Source organism: Rhinolophus sinicus, chromosome 1 (genome assembly GCF_057876585.1).
Source record: "Rhinolophus sinicus isolate RSI-liver-muscle chromosome 1, RSI-T2T, whole genome shotgun sequence".
NCBI lineage: Eukaryota > Metazoa > Chordata > Mammalia > Chiroptera > Rhinolophidae > Rhinolophus > Rhinolophus sinicus.
Window position 1 is genome coordinate 175,653,814 of NC_142501.1, and position 18,311 is coordinate 175,672,124.

An 18,311-nucleotide genomic window follows, 5' to 3' on the forward strand; every position below is an offset into this window, starting at 1 on the left:
GAGTGTTACCTAGCCTGTGGTATTTTGTTCTAACAGACGGAACAGACTAAGACACATATCCTGAAAAAGACTTGTTTACTTTAGAGTGGAGAAAAACAAGAAGAAATAGTCTGTAGAGCAATTTTTGATATAAAAATAATCAACGTAAAACATAATTTTATCATCCAGTCGAAACTGAATTTATTTCAGCAAGATTCCATGATAGAATGCTAAAACTGAATAACAGGAAAGGTTCTTTGGGGCATGTCCAGGGTATTGATTTGACTTGCAGACCTCTTTAACTCCTGAGTCTGTGTTTAGGCATCTTGACCAAACCAGTTAGAGTCCAGTTGTGCTCATACTGCTTACCCATCAACTGTCTGAGGTTTATTTCCTTCAACTACAAGAGAATCCAAGTTCTTTATTACTTAATAGTCCCAAATTACAGAGTAGATAATTTGAAGATAGAAGTGGATTTCCCTGAAGGAAGGGTAAGGAGATTGGCCTTTTAGGCAGAATCTACAAGATGATGAACTTTCATTACTGAGACTTTCCTCACCTTCCACCTACAACTTCATATTCAGCTCACTCTGTCCAGTAGCTCTCAAAAGTGGGTGATGAAGAGAACCGGGAAAGTTTTCACTAACTTCACCATCATGAGTAGTCACCAAAAGTCCCTCTAACATATGTTTATATATGAACAAAATATGTATTCATCCTACGTGATTCAAAAAATCTACATAACCTGCTGACTATGTGTGTGAAGAACCTTGTCACGTACTGTACCAGAGAAATCACGATGAACATGGTTCCTACTCTCCCCATGCTGACATGCATGAGGACACAGAAAAAAGAAGGGGACACAGAAAAAAGAAAAGAGTGTTACCATTGGGTGTGAAAGGTAGCCTTATGAAGGAATGAAGATCAAAACTAAGACGTAAAGACGGAAAAGAAGTCAGCCAGCAGGAAGGGATGGAACATGAGGAATGAACACTTGTTCACAGCAATGGAACGTGAGCTACCATGTTCACTCACTAACAGCTTGCTGAAAAAACTCTGAAGGATGTCCCCTCCCAGGGCTGCACTGGACAACCTGTATGAGGTGTGGGAGAGCAGCACGGTCTGAGGAGACTCTAACCACAGTGCAGTTCCAGGAATGGAATTAGAGGAGTAAGAAGGAATATCTCTGTCAATCATGTTAAGAAGTTTTGATCTGATTCTAGATGCAATAAAGAGGTATCAAAGGATTTTAAGCAAAAGGGATCTACTGATGCGACCAGGCAACTGTGGATTTGCCAGGCAACTGTGTGGAGGACAAAGGAGAATGAAAGACAGGAAGCACGAAGAACCTTCTTCAGTGATCCAGCTGGGAGAAACGGACATAATTTGAAACATAATTGAGTGATATAGGTCATCTTTTCTAATATACCATCATTAAAAGGTTGAATATGCTTAATGTTGCAAACACATAAATATATGAGACTATGAAATAATTTAATTTTTTGTTTGTTTTAACAACGTGGCTTTCTGAATTGCCCCCTTTCTCCGTCAGAAAATAATAACAAATAAACATACATTCTGGCACAAAATAGATATTGTTCACAGCAATTAAAAAACAAAACAAAATCCCAGTAATCACACAACAGAACTTCCTAAAACAGTTTAATGTCCAGAAAAAAAAAAAACATTTTAAGAAGCTTGTCTTTATTAAAACAAAAATCAAGAAATTTAAAAACAGCAACAACATCAACAACAAAAACAGGTATATCCTAGAAGAAGGGGTTATAAATACAGTCTGATCTTTTCAGTGGTTGTGGTTTTTTCCCTTTGGAAATCTTCAAAGAAAACTACTACAAACCAAATGTTATACACAGCATAAAACCCCAAGTAAGTAGTTTAATCAATCATTAAAAGCATTCTAGGTTGCTTCTGTTGGGTTCTTTGAGCAGAATAAGATCCTATAAAGATAAGAGGTTTTTATAATTATGTGGAGACTAAGCCAAACTGCTGATTCCAGAGTTCTTATTAATTTTGCCTTTCAAGAGTGGAATGTTTCCTACAGCATTGCTCTGGGGGAGGAGAGTTGGAGTTAAAAACTAAAAGAGTGTTAAACTTTGCTTTTCGGACAAAGAAAATTACAAAGGAGTCAGTTCAATGGACCAATTGAATGTTCAATGGACCAATTAAAAGTGTCTTCGGTGTGGGTATCATTTTGGTGTGCTGAATGAGTTAGCCTTGTTTATTTATTTAATTACTGGGTCTATTGCATTCTGTTTGCTAAAGATCCACAATTGTATTATTTTGGGCTACAAATGTTTGAGGTTATATTCTTCCTATCAAGTTGACACATTTTAAGGAAAAAAGTTATGTTTTGTCTTATTTTAATTTTACAATGAAGTATTTTAAATAATATAAAACAAAAGTACAAAATAATTATTTAATGTCACAGTGAACTAAAATATGTAATACTGAATATTATTTTCAGCTGAAAGCATTTTCTATGTACATATTTTTTTCAAAGTAAAGTTGTTACTTAAGCAATGGCACACTTTCATTTAATAAATACATGCTGGAAAACTGTTCAGGCAGAACAATGATCTTAAAATTTTTTCCCTTTCTCTTCTTATATGTAATAAATAACACATGTATGCCTATGCAAAACTATAGAATCCAGCTATAGTTTGTTCATAAACCAACCCATTAGGAAAATACTTTATTAAATGCATCATGTCAGTCACGATACATAAACTTCACAGTTTGGTATCTGATTTCTCTTTTTGCCTATATTATAATATACCTCTTGCACATATAAGAACTTTGGCCTTGCTTGGAAATTGTAGTTTAATAAATTTTGGTTTTATCTTAGGGATCAATAAATGCTTGAATGTGCTAAAATTTCTGATATAAGTAAAGAAGTGTATTCCTCTACAAAGAATTTAAATACTAACAAAAAGTAAAGAATTTTCTAGGTGCCCTTCAGCTTATATTATTCTTACAAGTATAGCCAATGTACAGTAGAGACAAGTATAAACTGATTTTTACAATGAAATTTATTAGATACTATTTTTAACGGAATATATTCTAGATTCAGAATCTGACACAGGAAAAAAATCATCTAAATTTGTTTGTTGGTAAAAACTGAAACAAACAAGTGTTGTCTTTCCAAAGAATTTTAATGTAGAAGTAAAATTTCATAACTAGACTGCATATGAAAAATGTCATTTTAAAATCTATCAATTTCTTATAAGAATTTGACATTTGTCAATATGCTTTTGACGGTTCATATGGCATTTTTCGACCTAATGATACCCCCAATTTAGTGTCATCCTCTAATTCTTGTGATAAATTTATTTTCATAGTGCCAAAGTAAAAGCAGTGTATAATATAAACTTGTACAATAAAAATACAATAGCAACAGCAATGATGATTGCTAATGTATACTAATTGCAAATATAATTTAAGTATATAAAAGACATGGTAAATTTGCTTGCCTTCAAGTCAACCTAATTTTCAGTTTCTTTGTGTCATTTTTAACATGTACTCAATTATGTTCTTCAGACTATACATTTGCATCTATTTTTTTTTTTTTTAAGAAAAACCACTGACATTTGCAAAAAGGGCTGATTGTCCCCAAACCCTTATCTGAAAACATGGGACCTGACGTGTTCTTTTTTATTGTTCTTTTCATAAAGTATTTACTTATTTATGAAAAGTCCTCTTTCAATATTTATTGTAAAGAAAGAAAAGTCAAGGGTAGAGCTTATAGCCAGGACCTTACTGACAGTGACTTAACATGGCATTTTTACAGGTATTAGATGAATTTTTTCACAGAGCAGAAAGGAAGAAATTGGACTATGCAAGGAGAGAGCTTCTACATGCTGTTCAAAGAACCACTGACCAGGAGTCTGCAGTGCTACACTTTGAAGCATCTCCTCAGACAGCTCCATTTGTTGCTTTGGGAAAGCAGTGTCTGCAGCAATCCCCATTCTGCCTTCAAAATTATTAGCCTTTACTTTCATTAACTTCTAGATTTCTTTGCCAGTGATTTACATGGTTGGAAGACAAAAAATACTGCTCTAAATACTTCATATGCATTAATCCATTCAATCCTAATATGACTTGTAGTATATATTATAGTAGTGCCAAATTAAAAGCACTGTATACTAGCATAAATTTATACAATGAAAATACAATAGCAACAGCAATGATGATTGCTAATGTACATTAAGTGTTTAGTGGAGCCAGGCTCTGCTCTCAGTTCTTCACTTTTGATAATCCTGTTAATCCTCACAATTCTATGCTATAAATACTAACATTATTCTGATATTCTACTTGCAAATGTGGAATGGAACTAAGGGATTTTAAACTTGTATGCAATTTGCGAGCTTAGAGTTTAGCACAGTTATTCACCTTTACCAAGACACTTATATAAAGGCTGGATTTAGTGTTTCCCTAGCACAGTTGTCACAGGGTGATTTGTGGTTGTTGACATGAATATATTTTTCAATGAATTCTGACTAATTTCCTATGTCAGGAAATTATCAGATCCACATACATGTATACATCTAATATGCGTTTAATTCCGCAACAGTCAAAAATTGGGAAATGTTAAGCTGTAGAAAAGAAAAAAAGAGAGACATCTAAAACCATTCACGATTCCAAATGTGGTCATGATAATCACACTAAGAAATGAATATTATTAAATCTTATTTTAAGGAGTTTTCTAAGCATAAATAAATTAATTTAATTTTACTAAACCGTACTGTACATTGTATTCACTCAACTTTTTAAAAAATGTAATTCTTCATACAAAAAAAGATACATTTGTAAAGCTATCCAAGAAAGTAACAGGATATGAGTATTGCAGGGTAAGTTTCTCTAAAAGCTATTCTAAACTCCTGTAATAATTGTTCTATTTCAATCAGTCTAGCTAGCATCATCTTGTTATTTTCAACATAATTCAATTTCATAATACTAGTTCATAGATGTGAAGAAATTTATTGTGTGGCTAAATACAATGACATTCTTTTTTCATCTTGCAATAGAATTAAGTTTTATGCAATAGAAAAGGAAAAACATACGGGAAATAGTCACTTGTAACAGATGTTTTAGTTTGAAAAAAATAAAGTAGGTTTAGAATTAAAATTCAAAGCCCACTAGTTGAACTGAGGCATATTTCCATCTGTTATTAATGTCTGAGTTACATACTAAAGATGAGATTATTCATCAAGTCCCTCATATAATATGTTAGTAAACGGGATTTTGGTTAGGGATTTAATTGCATAAACTCTGCCCATGTCAGCTTCCAATTCATTCAAAACAAGCCTTTACAGTGGCCTGACTTGAATTAAAACAGTTAACAACACCAAAGGGCACTTCTTGATTTTATTAAGAAATGCTTGTATAAAAAATCTGTGAACATAAAAGGGAGATTTCTGCCACCCCATTATGATTAAATAGTAATCCTTTTCTTCTTTTTTGTTTTTATTTTTGTCCTTTTCAAGCAATGCATGCTTATGTGAGGTATTTTTAACATAATAAAGAAAAATGACTTAATTTTAATAAACAAACAAACAAACAAATAAACGGTGTGATGTCTCAGGTTAGACTTATAAATAAATTTTCAGGTTAGAAATGATAAATAATTCTGAGTACTAGAAAGTGTGATGAGAATTCAAGTGACCATTGTAAAAATGTACACAAAACTTATGCCCAAATGATTGGGGTCATAAGCTTAAGCAGGACTCCCCATTGTTGCCTATTCAGGGTTTCACTAATGGTCTGATAATGGGGGGAGGGGTTGACATGGAGGTTCTCATAATACTTTATAGTGCATGGCAGCCACTGATTAATTACTGCCCTGTTCTCCACTCACACATTAGATGAGCAGCCCTCACTTTGTCTCTACAATGGTCTCATAGTTACAGAACACCATCGTGGGGAATTCTTCAAGATGACTTATTAAAGATTCTTGGATTCTAATATAAATTTGCAGTAAACGTTTTGTCTTTTAGATGATTACAATGGAGATTTAAAAACATTCAAAAGATGAGGAAATGGGGTATGTATTATTATGGTCATTTATGGTTATTATAGGGATTTCAACCTTTGATCTCATTGTAGGCAGCACAACACAGCATTTTGCTTTCAAAAACATTACCATTGTAATCGCCTTAAAAATATTAACACTTATTAAGTTGTACCTCTGTTTTTACTTGTTCTCTTTCTCAAATGCCTTGTGTCTCCCACCCTCTACCCTCCACTATTTACATACATAATAGTATCTAAGGAAGGGACTTCCTGTTATTTCAAAATACACTAAAAACTAAACACAGGCAAATGGTAAAAAAAAAAAAAAAAAAAAATTCACTTCCCTTTAAATGAATATCTCAAAGTAATGCATGTTAATATGTGCCTCTACGAAAACAACTCTCTTTGTGGATGTCAGCTTAAGCTTCTCCATATGATTTTTCTCAAAGGCTCCCTTTTAAAACCTTCACTACCATTTATTATCTTCTTGTTATATAGACTGTTACTTTTGTTTCATCACAAATCTCTGCCTGTTTAGTAGCAGCCCTGCCACTACTATCAGATGACATTTGTTTTACTTAATGTATGTAGTTTTAGAAAAAAATTATAGAACTGCTATTACTGAATTATATAAAAAATGTCCAATGTACATTTAGCTGACACTGCATCAGCTGCTATTTAAACTGGGCTTAGCTAATGGACTTTTAATGTCAGCGGGGTTATGTGCAGTTACTGGCTATTAGCAGAAATGGCTCCTTTCTATAAAAATCACTTTTCCTCAAGTGTGTTGTTTGAACATTCCTTTCCCTAATTTAGTGACTGTCACTGAATGCAAAACAAACTCCAAGACTCTGGAATCTGCTGTTATCTTTAAGACCCTGTTTTTAACCTTGCATTCAGCATTAAACAGGCAACCTCCTTTACTAGCATTTAGACTTGCGATCACAAAACTTTATGAGGCATTATTATTTTCTTTGCTTTTCTTAGCAGAGTACAACATATTTTGCTTTGAAAATCCCGTATCATCCATGAATGTAGGACAGGTATGGTAGAGAATATACAAAACAACTTTGTGAATCCTAGAATTCATTTGCATCTTTTAAAATCCTAATTCAGAAATGCCAAATGATGTGGACACATGGCAATAATTAATATATATTTATATGTTATATAAATATTTATATATTATGGCATTTTGATACAATATTGAATATAAACAAGGAAGCATACTATCCTTTATCATGAGTAAAATTCTGTGTATTCTTTCTTTAGTAACAAACTTTTTCTCCCTCAATAACTTCATCTTTGTTCATTTAAACATAGCTTTTGATAGATGTAATGGAGAAACCTGGAAATAAAGCCACCTGTCTAGCATCTGAGGGAGTCCAAGAAAATCAAATATTCTGCAGCTTGGGGACATACCTCCATTTGATTAAGAAGTTGAAACAAACCATCACAGAATTCAGGAAAGAACAACACAACTGGCCTCTCCTTTGATCAGCCTACATAAGACATCACCTCAGGCAGGCTGCTTAGGAGAGAAATGATGCCTCTCCTGAGAGCACCTTGAGAGGGAATCGCACAAGCAGATGAAGAATTGTACCTGTGCATGCATGACAGTTGACGTTGTCCTTTGGTCAAGAAGTTTAGTCCACTCTGAGGGAAAGCACCAGAAGTTCTCCTCCAGGCGTCTGAAATAAGCCAGTGGAAGAGGAGATCCCCCAGTGTCTGCCACTTAGAAGGCAGGAGAAATCTTGTTTCTATCAGATAGGGCCCTGAACGAATGAGGCAGAGGCATCTCTACTGTACATTATGTAAATGACTTAGCAACTTGCAGAGAACAAGGCACTTTTTGCAGAAAAGTAGGATATGATTTTTGGTCACAAACCAGTGATTTAATCTGATTTCCTATTCAATGATTGCCTTTATGAATTTGTTTTATAAGTAAAAAAGTTCTCCTTTGTTGAAAGGTTCTGTTTGTTTTTTAAGGATATTACCAAGGTTATTTGAAAATGAACTCTAATTCCTAAAGCAAACAAAAAAGGTTACACACACACACACACACACACACCATTTGGGCAAATATATATGTATATATGTATATGTTCACAGGGAATTATTGAACTATATTTGTCTACTCCTTAGAACTCTTCATTTCATTAAGAGTCTGCCTGGAAATACCCTCCTAGAAAATAATTCCACAGCTATTTAATTCAATAAAAAGTGACATGTGTATCTTTCATGTGATCATCATTTCTAATAAATCCAATAAACTGATTAGCCACATCCATCTGGAAACATACCTATGGTTAAAACTTTTCTTAGTCATCCTTTTATTTTCATCATCTTAAAATACGCAAATCATAACTTTCTCCACTGTGGTCCTTTTAATACTATCTAGATACATGTACGTGTGTATAAATATAAATGAAAATAAATATTTTGATCAGTATGTAAGAGAAAGATATTGGCAACATTTTAAAAATGTGCTATGATATATTAAAGATAAAGCTCCACTTAAGCAAATTCTTTCCCTGCAGAAAGAATGCAATTTGTTTTCTGAAGTACAGGTGAGAATTAAGATACAATGTTAGTATTGTTATTAACGATAATGTTTAACAGAGTAGCTCAGGAATTGGCAATGCATTCTATAAAGACCACTAAATGATTAATTATATATTCCAGAGGAATATACTATCAGATACTATATATCAGTATATTTCTGATTTAAGTCTAGATTCCTCAAACACCACATCCTGCCCAAATAGGTCCAAGTAAAATACAAACGTAACTTCTTTCAAATATGTACCTTTTAAATACTTTCCAAATTCTTTTGCTCTGTTAATTGAAATAGGTACAGATAAAGACTCTATTTAGATAAAAGTTTCAAGTCAGAGAGCCTGTTGAATAATATTATGATGAAATACGGATCTCTATCCCAGATAGCACAAATAAATCATTTGAACATGCCTGTTTTTCCTCAGCTTCTAAGAGTAGTTACTGAAATGGGCTTCTGTTTTCCACCAAACTGCATAATCTGTTGGTGATGTCTGTGGTAGGCTAGGAGGGAAATGTCTTAGGCTCTTTGCTTCCTTGGATTTGATCCCTAACACACTTTAAAGCTTACAATCTTTCATTATTTTATGGAGCTCCAGAAGAAAGAAGGAAAGTTGCTAAAGAAAACAGCAGGCAACATAATTACTGTTTTATTTAGAAAGACTGCAAGATTGCTACTTGGTAAACTTCTGCACTTCCACTGGGTGGCTACAATGTGTATATCTGACAAACTCTTTATTCCATGGAATATAAAATGTATCATTTTCCCTTTATCAAAGGCTAAATTCAAATGTTGACATTATTTCACACAGACAGAATGCTCAAAATGAAATTACCATTGCTGACTATGTCATCTCAATCATAAAGTTTTTATTGTGGTAGTAATTTGGTTATTTGTTTGGTATGAATTAAAGATAAGATAACCAGGTCTCTGAAAATCACTTGTGATAAAACAACAGTGCTTTTGTCACCAACTATCATTTTTAGTTCCTATAAGAGCAGAGAATACCATTTGTTAAACAGTACTCTTTGATCTAGATCTTGAAAGGATTTTTTCAGTTTCTTGAAATTCCAGAAATGTATTAGAATTATACAAAATATTTTATTTGAATACAAGTAACAAATTTGTGAATTCATAGAGAATAGAATGGCCCAAAATTGCTCCCTTTAACTTTAATCTTATACATGAATGTATTGCACTATGCCTATAAGTGGCTATTATTACACCACATACCCTATCATATTGCACTAAACTTCCATTGTCTAATAAAGTGTACATTATGAATTAATTTAAAATGATTACTTTTCTATAAAAATGGTATACTTTACTTTTATACTGCTTTTTTATATTCTATATTATTATACACACCAATTTTCCTGAATTTTGAGAAACACCTGCATTTCTATCCATGGACATATTTGCCCTTATAACTGGGCTGCAGAGCCATTTCATTATGCAAACACTAATCTGTTTTTATTGGAAAGAAATGTTTCACATATAAGGTTTTTCTTCTGAACAGGAAAAAAAAAAAGATAGACGGTAATAAATGCAGTTGAGTTCAGGCAGTCCATGATTAAATAATCAATTAAGACATTGACTAAAACTGAGAAATGTTAGCATTTGTCAATAAACTTGTTAAATATGCTGAAGGAGTTTCTCTTGTTTAACATCCTTGGTTAGAAGAGGAGAAAATACCTGTTCATCTACATGAGGCATTTTTATGGCTCTCATAATTGCTGAGAAATGAAACTAGCCACAGGATCCAAATGACAATGATTAATGAAGGTTAACCACCCCACCCCACCCCCACTCCCCATCCTCACAACATTTTAAAATAAATAAGACTGGTAAGTCTGAAGTTAAATTTGATGAATCAATATCATCTGTTAACATGATTATTATGAGCCTTCGTATTTAAAATAAGAACTCTAACAGACACACCTATATAATGAAGTCTCACCTGGCTCCCCTTCACTCTCACGTTGCATGACCACATTGGCAATGAGATATGGTAAGTTATTTAATTAAAAGAGAGTATTCCCCAAACATTGAAATTATCAGATGTTAGACTTCACTTTTGCCACACAAAGCACTTTTGAACCACTGCTCACAGCTAATAAGAGGTACACTGACATAAGGACAAATATCTGCATACTTGGCACTTTCAAAGCCATAGCTCGCTTTCTAAATTATAACTTCAATTTAATTCATGTCAAAGTAGTTTTAACACTATGAACTCCACATAGAAGCGAGGTATGTTTTAAGTAATTATAAAATCTGGAGATGTTATTCTGTGTATTTCAAAACCTCATTGTATAATCTTAAGGGAACAACTTTGTAGAGGGCAGGAATACTCAAAATGAGAAACCATATTACAATTTTAATGTAAAATTGTTTTTTAAATTCTAAAATACAGAACAACATTTTCTAACATTTTGTTTATAGAGTTCAAATATTTGTAACATAGTGTATTTGGCGCATTCATGAAAAGGAAGAAATTCTGGAAGCTCTAAACAAGTAGCAAGGATAAAAAAGTTAACTACCTCTGATCTTGATAGCTCATAAAATTATTACTACAAAATGTTTTTATTTTAAATAAAATAAGAGAAACTATAAATTATTCAATTACTGGATTTCTTTTTAAGAACTAAGATAAAGTAGGTAGTGGTATTTTAACATTGCTTAAGACAAATTTATTCTATTTCTAAAAGTTACATAAAATATAGCACTGAGTTTCTGGGATGTATTTCATACATCTTTGAACTAAGTGGTACTGGAGCAATACCCACAGGTTCATGTAGCCTTCCTCCAGTAATACATAAGCAATTATAAATCCAAATAAAATATGAAATCAAAGAAGAATCCACATATAGCTTTAAGAAATTAAGGTTAAAAGGGTTGAGAAAGTTGGGGCTCTATAAGTGCACACCAGGTAATCAAATATTTAAAGCAGTATGAAAATACTGTAGGAGAAAGATCTGTCTTAACATAGAAAGCCCCACAAATCTCTGAATTTTATTATAAACGTTTGCCAAAAATCATTTGGTCAAACATGAAAAAAATAGCACAACCACTAAACAACTAGAAGTAATTAAATGTGAAACTTTGAAAAGCTATGTGTTCTAGATTATCCATGTTATTCTAAATTATGATATTAAAACTTTTTATTGCAAATATAATTTAAATATATGAAAGTCCTGGTAAATTAGCTTGCCTTCAAGTCAACCTAATTTTCTATATGTTTCTTTGTGTCTTTTTTATCATGTGTTCAATTATGTTCTTCAGACTATACATTTGCATCTATTTAAAAACAAACAAACAAACAACACAAAAAAAAACACTGACATTTGCATAAAGGGCTGATTTCCCTCAAACCCTTATCTGAAAACATGGGACCTGACATGTTCTTTTTTATTTTATTTATTTTTTTGTCCTTCTTATAAAGTATTTACTTATTTATGAAAAGTCCCCTTTCAATATTCATTGTAAAGATAGAAAAGTCAAGGGTAGTGCTTATAGCCAGGACCTTACTGACAGTGACTTAACATGGCATTTTTAGAATAGGTATTAGGTGGATTTTCTCACACAGCAGAAAGGAAGAAATTGGGCTATGAAAGGAGAGAGCTTCTACATGCTGTTAAAAGAACCACTGTCCAGGACTCTGCAGTGCTACACTTTGAAGCATTTCCTGAGACCACTCCATTTGTTGCTTTGGGGAAGCAGTGTCTGCAGCAATCCCCATTCTGCCTTCAAAATTATTAGCCTTTACTTTCATTAACTTCTAGATTTTTTTGCCAGTGATTTACATGGTTGGAAGACAAAAAAATACTGCTCTAAATACTTGGCATGTATTAATTCATTCAACACTAATATGATGTATAGTATATATTATCCTAATTTTATATCAGAGGAAACTGAGGCACAGAGATGCTAAATAACTCATTTATATCCACACAACCTAGGAGTTGGTGGAGGCAGGATCTTGAGATGGCAGTAACCACTATGTAATTGGCAGAATGGGCACATACCACTAACAGCCTTTTAGCTGTGCCTCCCCAATACCAGACTGAATCTATATTAAATCTAAGTAAGATTTAATATAAGACAGTTGCAATGCAAACTTGGCTTTAAGAGCATCCCACTTCCAACCAAACTGCCACCCTCAAATTCCTCTGTGTAGAAATTTTGGGACCCCCAACACTACTCCCTAGCCTGATCTACATTTACTATCTTTGGATGCTTGAATCCAGAAAGCACTATACCTGTGCCCATTATTATATTTCAGAAACTGAATTATAATTATCTTGAAGGCTGAAAGTGTGTCATTCAAACCTGTGTCTCTAACAATTAGCATACAGCCTGGGACATAATAAGTGCACTACAATTATTTAAGAACTTCTAATACCACCCACTAGCCAAATAAGCTATGGAGTTTTTAAATAATGAGGAGATAGGAACAGGTTTGTTTTTATCTGCCACATATATAAAAGTCAGATTGAAAATGGTGTAGGCTAAATCTCAATGCATGCCCCCACACTTTTCCCCATTATCTTCCAGAAGTGGTTGCAGTAATTTTAATGTTTCTTCTGAGAGTGACTCCCTCTGCTGCTCCACCAGAGCCATGACCTAAATCAGAAAAGTGCTAAATGCAGACAAGGCCTAGCAGAGCATTCTCACTGTTCACACTAATTGGAGAACCCAGCATACATTGAAGAACAGTTATTTCAAAGTCTCAACAACAACTATAAATGAGCTAAGAGGGTTTGCACAGTGGATCTCATGCCTTGTTCATGTTCATGTCCTAAGGGGGTTTGCTTAAAAAAGATCACCATGAATTCTGGTCAGGACCACAGTAGGTGATGCTGGAGGACCCTGTCCTGCTGAACTTTGCATCCCCAGTATCCAGAATACAGCAGGCCAAGGAGTCAATAAATGTTAACAATGTAACGGTTTCTTACTCTTTTAAATACTTGCTTAAAAAGTTTGTTCTCTAAAGCCTTTTAAGCATTAAGCTAGAATGCATGAAACCATTTTTCTAAACAAAAGTAAACTAGCCTACTTTTCCTTACTGCAAATTCTAAATGTGAATTTATAAATTTACTTTGTTCCTAAATTAGAAAAAAAATGTACAGTGTAATTGTAATGAAATGCATTTATCTTTCATACCAATTGTCTATGTCTACACACCAATATTCATAAACACATGAAAATTTTTAATCTTTTAGAGGAAGAAGTATATTATTTGTTTTTAAAAGCATGATAAATTAACTTATGAGAGTAGAGAGTTATCCCAGTATGATTAGAGTCTTCAGCACTTTTCTGTTCTGAGTTTGGTGGTGTTAACACTCATAACACTAGTTGGTGCTAGATAAGCAGAGCATCAATGCTGTGTACTCCAGAAATCAAATGCATTTATAAAACAGGAGGGCACTAATTCTGAGAGGCATAATATTCAATATCTCTCTCTCTCTCTCTCTCTCTCTCTCTCTCTCTCTCTCTCTCTCTCTCTCTCTCTCTTCCACCCTCACCCCCTCCTTCCCTAGTAAAATCTTTCATTCTTGGAAGTCAGAAACACCACAAATTCCCTGGAGCTAGGAGTTCCCAGCAATCCTGAATGAAACAATTAGGGCATAGCCTGAAAGGAGAAAGTTGTTGCCTAAAGCCTAGAGAATCTCCCAAGGACCTGTTTAAAATGACTGCCGTCTTTCTTTAAACCTCAGTTACAAAATGCAGTACACTCACAAATAGTACTCATTATGGTTTTGTTTCGTTTTTTTTATCTTAAACATTTGCTGTTTTTTGGGCTATCTCTGAAGAAACATATTTCCTAAAATTTCTAACTTTTCCCCAGTGCTTCTCTAACAACAGAATAAAATCTCATCCACATTGTAAAGTGCTAAAATTAACTTTCTCATCGTAATTGCATATGTACTGCCGTTCATAAAAATAGTTCATTCTGTCTTTAAATCCTCAGCACATGGGAATCATACCTTGAGAGAGCAACAGCAGCTTGTATTTCTCTAGCGTTCTAGTCCAAAGAGAGAGGAGACAGGAATTGAAGGGAAAGGAGATTTGACCACGTGAGACCATTATACAAGTGTGATTCTACGAATGAAGTGGAATAGTGGTTCAACAGTAAAGGGGCTGGGGGAATGGATTAGACTAAATGTGATAGTAGCTGATAGTAGAGTTTGGTGCTTTCTACATTTTTGATACCTAACAGACAACACAGGAACAGCTGGCATCCTGGAACATGGAGGATAACTAAGATAAAAGTGGTGGAATAGTATCTTTCAAAGACCAAGATTCAAATGTAAATAAATAGTTTATTGATCTGGAACTGAAAGAACTAAAACTAAACGACGAAGAGCACTGAAATGCATACACCCAACGGAATACATTTTATGTTTCCACTTAAGATGAGAAGAGCAGGTTCAGTCCTCAATCTCTGGCCTGCCTGGTCTATAAGAAGAAAAACAGCCAAGTGGCAAACGCTCAGTCTTTGCTGAGCATCTTTTCTTTTCATTTCTTCTCCCTTCTTCTTTCAATATCAATCCACTTACAATCTCCAGTTTGATCATTTTTATTGATCCTTTTTACTAGTCTTTTGAATTTGGCTGTAGTAGCCTCTCAGCAGGGATCTCATATCTCCTTTTAGGCATCTTTGGGGACTTTAATTTGTCCTTTTCCCAAACAGTTCTCTCACTGCACATTCCCCTTCCCAGACCCTACCCCCTGGCTCTGTACACCCAATAACAGCGGGCGAATTCCACAGGGAGCCACGCGAGTGAGTCCACAACTATTCATCAGGTTGCCCACTTAAACTTCCAAACACCACCACCCCCATCACCTTTGGATAGCGCCCTGATAACTTCTTAACACATTTCAAGAAATTTACACGTTCACAGGATCCTTAACGGAGAATCCTTTGTAAAATGGACAGATGTGCTCTGGAAGTATGCATAAGAAAACCAGAGCAGAACCTCGGGATGGGAGGCATCTGGCAAGAGGGAAAGGAAGTATTTATGAGCGTGGCCACTTAGCGCGGCAGCAGGAAAATTTATTCCCGAAGTAGCTACGGCTAATTCACAAAGCCTTGCTAATCACTTTCCTCCCCACCCAGACCACACTCACCTACGTTCAGAGCTCCCCTGCACCTCCCACGCCCCGGCCCCCAGCGCCTTCGCAGGTCAGAGGGGATGCTGTCCGGAACCCCCCGAGTATCTGATCTACGCCGGGGCAGTTGAGGCTCTCGCCGCACCCCTTCTGCTCTCCCAATGTGTACAGAAGTGTAAACCGAGATGATGGGATGCCTGAAATTACCTCCTCATGCTGCAGAAGCTTCCTCCATTCCCACTTCCCAACGCCACCCCCATCGTAAGGGAAAAGCTGAGTTGCATCCCCAGAGCCAGTGACCACCACTGTACTGATCGTAAAGACCCAGGTGGGAGCTTTCCTTGGCCAAGAGGTTGGGGGCCCAGGAGACCCGAGAGAGACCCCGGAGAGGGCAGCGTTGGCTCTTTCCACTCCATCTCTCTTCCCTCAGCTTCCCGAGCTCCCAAGGCTGGTAGCTGCCGCTACCAATTCAAACTCGGGGGACAAGAAGGGAGCTAGGCGATCAGCCCCAGTGCCTCCCCTCCTCCTTACCCACTCTCAACTCCTGGCCGCTTTTCTCCCAACCCAGGTTTTGCCCAGGGACCTAGACAGTCATTTTATAGCTGGACGCGCGCTAAATTAAAATGTCAGAGTTATAAACATGCCGGTTACCCCGGAGAGTTTCGGATTTGGTTTAAGCAACCAGTCCCCAGAGCTCTGAGGTTTTAAGTTTTTCCGTCGCCTGATGGGAGGGAGACACCGAGAGGATGTGAGTGCGGAGGCGTGCGCACCCCCGGCGTCTGCCGCAGGATGGGTCGTGCGGGTCGGGGTGTGCTGTGTGTCTCCACAGCACCCTGAGCAGCAGCCGAGGGGCAGCGGAGCTTGGGGGGTTGGGGGGGCGGTCCTCGGCTGTAATGGATTTTTCCTTAGCTGAGCGCCCTTCGGCGTCTGGCGTGCTCAGAGACTCACCGAAGATCCCGCAACCCAGACGTGGCACAGCGCGGGGAGCCTCTGCGCATCAGTGCATCTAGGGCAAGCCATACAGACACTCACACGGAGAGTCTCTCCAAACCTCTGTGTGCATAATATGCAACAACGTGAGCGAGTGGAGCAGAAAGTGCAAAAGACACCCAAGGCGTCCACATGCCCAGAAACAGATGCGTGTCCATACCCTGTGCGTCCCTGGTCCATCCGTGCCCATCTCGGAAGACAGCTTAAAAATAATAATAACCAAAGCTTCTTGACTAGTTGGGAAAGTGGAATTTAAAGTGATTTCCAGTAGAGTGCAACGAAGCGGATTAAGGAAGCCAGGAGAACTGGGGAGGAGAGGAAGAAGGAGGGAAGGAAGAAGCGAAGGGAGGTGGCCGCGGAGCTTGGCGGACCCCCTTACCTTGAGCGGCCGAACCGGTGCCGCTGGCGCTGAGAAGGGCCAGGGCAGGTAGCACGAGCATTTGCAGCGCGTATCCCAGTCCGAGTCCGCAGCGGGCCGCTGTCGCCCGCAGACCTTTCCTCATCGTCGACAGAGGTGTGCCGGGGGGAACCACACACAGACGCGTGAACAGCGGAAAGCCCCACTGGGCGGCAGCTGAATCCGTGCACCACGAAGCAGTCCGAAGAAATAATGATAACCAAGCGCCCCACTCCACTTTCTCCAAGGGCAGGGGCCAAAAGGGGGTGGAGATGAGACGCTGAGGAGGAGTTTGGAGGTCGGTCTTTCCCTGTGCCTTCTAACTGGCGGCTCCGTGAGCGGCTGCGCTGCCCCCACTTGGGAAGTCCGGGGAGGCGCAAGGCGGCCACCTCGTCGCTCCCCCCAGCAGCTGGAGCGCCGTAGCTCCGCCGCGTGCCGAGCCTGGACTGCTCTCCGGGTCCCCTCGCCAGTGCCGAACACACACAAGCGCGGGCGGGCGGGGGTGGGGGGAGGAGGAAGGCCGAAGTGGGAGGAGGAGACAGCGGAGAGAGGGAGTTGGGCACTGTGAGGCGCTCCCGTCTCCAATCTCAGTGTTCTCACGCGGCGTGGAGACGTCCCGGCTGCCACTGCTGGGTAGCTAAGAAGGGGTACCTCCCAGTCAGTGTGCGGTGCCAGGGATCGCGGAGGCGCTCGCCTACCAGGCGTGGAGGGCGCAGCCCAACTCCGCTGGGGGGTAAGCGGCGGCGGGAGCGCGCCCGGCCGCCTTATGTAAGCAAGGATGGGAGGGAGATGCGCGCCCAGCGCGGGAGGTGGAGACCGGCTTTTGGTTTACCTGCGGAAGCCGGGGGAGAGAGACACCTGAAGGTAGGAAGGACTGCGGAGAGTGGGAGCGCGCCTGCCTCCCGCGGTGCGCCAGACCGGGACTCCCAGAGCGCAGCGGCGCGCCCGGAGCCTCTTGGCTGTGTCCTGTGGAGCTCAGCCGACTGCCTGCCAGCTTCTCCACGGCGCCAGCAAAGCCTGAGCCAGACTCCCGGGACTGGACTCGCTCTACGATTTCGGGACTTGAGACTGATAAAGCTGGGTGCAGGCTGGAGCTGAAGTTCTTCATGGTGGGGAAGAAGACGTGAAGCCATTTCCGTGCCCAACCCGCTGCAATCTTGGGGTTGTCAGCGCCATTCAGACTGCTTTGTGCTCTGGGCGCCTGTGACCTCTCCGTAGTGGAACAGAAACTAAAAGCTCATG

At 38.0% G+C, this 18,311-nt stretch overlaps 1 protein-coding gene across 2 annotated transcripts in view; it reads right to left on the minus strand.

The window, feature by feature from the left end:
• Window positions 1–18,085, minus strand: part of UNC5C (unc-5 netrin receptor C) — a 370,467-nt gene extending 352,382 nt beyond the window's left edge. For both annotated transcript variants that reach the window (XM_019741125.3, XM_019741124.3), the window contains exon 1: window positions 17,052–18,085. In XM_019741125.3, coding sequence (XP_019596684.1) covers window positions 17,052–17,175 — 124 coding nt within the window. In that variant the 5' untranslated portion in view covers window positions 17,176–18,085. The remainder of the gene's footprint in view (window positions 1–17,051) is intronic.
• Between the last annotated feature and the right edge of the window lie 226 nt (window positions 18,086–18,311).